Genomic DNA, 4,096 nt, shown 5'->3' with positions numbered 1-4,096 from the left:
CGGCAGTTCTGACTCACAGTCTGTAAGTACGTTTTCATTTAAAGGACTTGCCACTGATGATTCAAACGCGAGTTTTGGGCAGTGTAGAGTAGCGCTTGTTGTTTGTCATTTCTCCGATCACAAATGCAGACAGAGTTTTATGTTTACGCGGCGCGATGCAATGCAACGCGTAAAAAGATCAGTATAAGTCATTATAATCAGTAATTATGTCCCCACTGGATGCAACAAATGCCTAGTTTGTAATGGGTTTTAATGTTTTTGTCTCGTCGCTCCAGCCGGGACACGGCATCAACAGTATGGTGAGGGGCGTAACATTTCCGTCTCATGCTTGAGGTATTCGGCCAATCACAACGCATTGGATAGCTGGCCAATCACAGCACACCTCGCTTTTTCAGACCTTTGCTTTGTAAAAATCGACGCGTTTGTTGTAAAAAAGGCGGGGCATAGAGGAGAAACAATAATGTACAGTATGTGGAAAATAATGTGTTTTTTTTACTTTAAACCGCATAAACACATTTCATTACACCAAATACACAAAAGAATGTTCTTTTTAGCAGCATCATATGACCCCTTTAAATGATAAAGAAAGAAAAAAAAGGCTAAAAATGTGTTGCTCTCATGAACTGACACTGCTAATACCTGATTTTTCTGGTTGATTTTGTAAGACCAGAATGAACACTTACTATTTTAGTTTACCAGCATTCTGTTTTAAGTTTCATTCAATGCTTTGCTTTGGTAATAGGAGTTCCTTGGAGGCCACACATCTAAAAAATGCCCAGGCTCTGTCTTCATTCTGAATGTGAATGAAGCGCTTTTGATTGGCAGCTCTTTAGTCTTAATCCGCTAAGAGGGCTCTCCAGAGAGCTAGAATTGGGGAGGATGGGGTAAGAGAGAAGGGTGTTCACGGTGTTGACCCATGCACTTATGGAAACGGTCTGCTGAATCATCCCACTTCTGGCACAATTGGACAACAGCTGGGCCTGGGAAGGCTCAGATCCCAAAAAGCCCATTTTGGAAATAGGCATTCATACTGGTAGTGTTTAAAAGATAGAGCCTTGAGATCCCTACAGTCCATTTGTGGGCAGTAACAGACCAGTTGACTTGTGGTAACAATCAAGTTGTTGCCAAAAAAAACTAAATATATATTGAGAAATGTGAATGAATGTCCAGATTTTGACTCTTAGTAAAAGTTGTCACATAACATTACACAATTCTGGTTTGCAATCTTTTTTTTTTTTTTGATGGTCACCATTCTGTTTTCCTTGAAGCAACTTGCCATGATAACAAGACTTCGTCTTTCTGTGTCTCCACAGCTGCTAGGATCCCTGAAGAGGAAATTGACTGGGGCCGTCGAGAGTTCTGCATCTCTAAACGGGGTCTCTGACACGTCTATGACCCAGGGAGGTGGCAAACGTCTATGTCTGGAAGATGTCACCCTGGCCATGGGCCCCAGCTACCCTCAGCCCCCATTCCCTTCTGGGATGGACAACCAGGGGGGTGTTCTGGAAGCTAATCGACTGAACAGCAACAACAACAATTTGGGGTCTCCATATTCCATACCCCCAAATGCTAGTCCTGGATCAACGCCAGGGACCGGGGGAGGCTCAGGGGGCTTGACAAGTCACTTCAACCCAAATGGGAATTCGGCCACTCCTTCAGTGGAACAAGAACTGCAGGACATTTTGGATGAACTTACAAAGAACCCTGATCCCTCTTTACCTGAGCTTGACATTGAGAAGATCTTAGGAAAAGAAAGTGATGACCAGGCAAGTAGTGCTGGAGGTTTTGTGCACCTAGAGGGTAATGGCACCCCCAAAAGGTCTCCACAGAGACAGTCACACCTAGAGACCCACCTCACTCAGTCCCCTGGTTTCTCTCAAGCTGGGTCCCCTCAAGTGGGTCCAAGTCCTGCTGGAGCACCATATACTCTACCACACCCTTCCAAAACAGTTCCGTCTCCACTCTCAGCATCACCCCTGTCCTCCTCCTCTTCACAAGGGCAAAATCAAGCACGATCACCCATGCTTTCTGCTGCCTTATCAAGCCGGGCCGGATCCAACTGGCATGAGGTGTCCCGGGCCCAACAGCTTCAGCAGATGGCATCGAATAGTAAGCATCATTCCAACAACAGTGCAGGTCCCCCACCTGCACAGTCGGGGTTGTCTGGATTGGGCCAGCAGAGTACTTCTTGGGCTGGTCCCTCTCCACCTTACCGACCAGGGGATAAACTGCCTAACTCATCGCCTCATCAGCAGCCCTTCAGCCCAGCAGGTAATATTCAGAGCCCCCAGAGTTCTCTAATCTCTAGCATGACTCCAGCCCCATCCACCGGACCTTCACCACCCTACAGGCCAGAAAAGCTAGCCAGCCCAGCAATTGCTCAGCCCCCTTTCAGCCCCCAGAACAGCATTCTGTCTGGAAATGCCCCACCAGGAGTTTCAGGCACTGCAATCCAAGGTTCTCAGGCAAGTTATCTTCCTGGTGTGGCCCCAGCATCAAACAACACTCGACCATCACCTCCTTACCGACCAGATAAACATCAGAGTCCAGCTGGGCAATGCCAACAAGGAACACAACCTCACACACAAGGGCATATTTTCAACTCACAAAATACTCAAGCACCTGCAATGTCTAGTCAGCTGTTCAAGGCCATCACATCCAACCAGCCACCCAGTAGCCTCAAGCTCCTAATGCAGGCACAGGGAAAACCCTCACAGCTGCAACTAAACAAGACCACCACAGCTGGTATGGGTCCAGAACCATACTCTTTCAACAACACCAAGCCGTTACGTCATTTTGACCCCAATCCCTCTGTGACCAAACTGGGTCCTCTGACTGTGGGAGCATACCGCAATGCTAGCATGCAGCCCACAACGCCCACATCAGCCACAGGACATGGACATCTTTTGCCACAGCGTGTGCAAAGGGGGATGCCTGCTGGTGGTATCGTGCCTCACTGCAGAGATGTGAGTACCATTGCTTGCTTGTTAAACTTATGTGTGGAATGTCATATATTACAAAACATATTTTCACAAATGATATAAAGCCAGACAGTTAGTATAAAAATCAACTTTTGATGTGACCTTTAGGAAATTCATTACCTTCAGGAATAGTGCTTTCTTTATGTCTAACTTGATGTGTTTTATAAATGTAGAAAATAGAGTTGAATACAGAACAGTCTCTGTCAGTTTGTACAAGTTTCACTATATAGTGTATAGGTGATGCGAGTACATTTTACTTTCTTTTACCCCAGGTTAATGTGCAGAGACAAATTAAATTAAGCCAGTCTTTGGCTGACTTTCCAAAGAGTGTAAACTTATTTGTTCTTAGATGGTCTGGCCAAACAGCGGAAGATGGGAGCGGGGTGGATGTAGACCATTTTATTTTTGTGATTCTATTTGGTGTCAGTAGTGGCACGAAACTGACACTTTACTTTTAAGTGCAAGCAATAGATGACCTCTATAGTTGTTATTTCCTAAGACTGTGATGCATCTGTGTTGTCTTCAAAATTCTTGATTTATAGAGTCGGCAGATGATTTAGCGCATTGAAAAAGTATAAAAAGAATTACGTTTTATACAGGTCTTCTAGAAGTAAGCAATTAAAAATCCAAAGATATAAGAAGAGGGAATTACAGCCCTGGTTTTCCCATTAGCTTGTGGAGCTTTGGGTGTGCTCACTTCATACTGGGGGAGACTGTTTCTGAAAGATGGAGTGAGCACCCTGTGGTGTGTACCATGGGAAGGGAGGGGAGTGGGTGTTCCAACTCTGATGTGTGTATAAGGGGGGCAGTTAGGAAGCTCCAACGGTTAATTGAATGGACAGCTGAACAGAGTGAAGGAATGTGAGTCTTTGTATGTGATTAGCATTCATGCTAAAAGGCTGAACATGCTCAGTCCATCTCTGTTAATTAGGATAGGGCCAAAAATTACTGTTCTTTCAGTTGTTTTGTTACTGTGTCATGTCTAAAAATATTATTTCTTGAATGAAAAAAAGAGAAGATATAGAGTTTTATAAATGTTTTGCTCTGAAGTGAGAATATGTGTTTGTTTATGTAGTAAAGAGCAAAGGCTTTGTGACTCCCTCTCTCTCTCTCTC

At 44.7% G+C, this 4,096-nt stretch overlaps 1 protein-coding gene across 1 annotated transcript in view; it reads left to right on the top strand.

The window, feature by feature from the left end:
• Nucleotides 1-4,096, top strand: part of LOC107593888 (mastermind-like protein 2) — a 72,594-nt gene that overhangs the window by 45,000 nt on the left and 23,498 nt on the right. The window contains exon 2 of the mRNA XM_016283769.1: nt 1,314-2,966. Coding sequence (XP_016139255.1) covers nt 1,314-2,966 — 1,653 coding nt within the window. The remainder of the gene's footprint in view (nt 1-1,313; nt 2,967-4,096) is intronic.

This window comes from Sinocyclocheilus grahami, unplaced genomic scaffold, assembly GCF_001515645.1.
Source record: "Sinocyclocheilus grahami isolate Dianchi unplaced genomic scaffold, SAMN03320097.WGS_v1.1 scaffold10.1, whole genome shotgun sequence".
NCBI lineage: Eukaryota > Metazoa > Chordata > Actinopteri > Cypriniformes > Cyprinidae > Sinocyclocheilus > Sinocyclocheilus grahami.
Note: the sequence above shows the minus strand (reverse complement) of the source record. Positions and strands in the feature narration are given on the sequence as shown.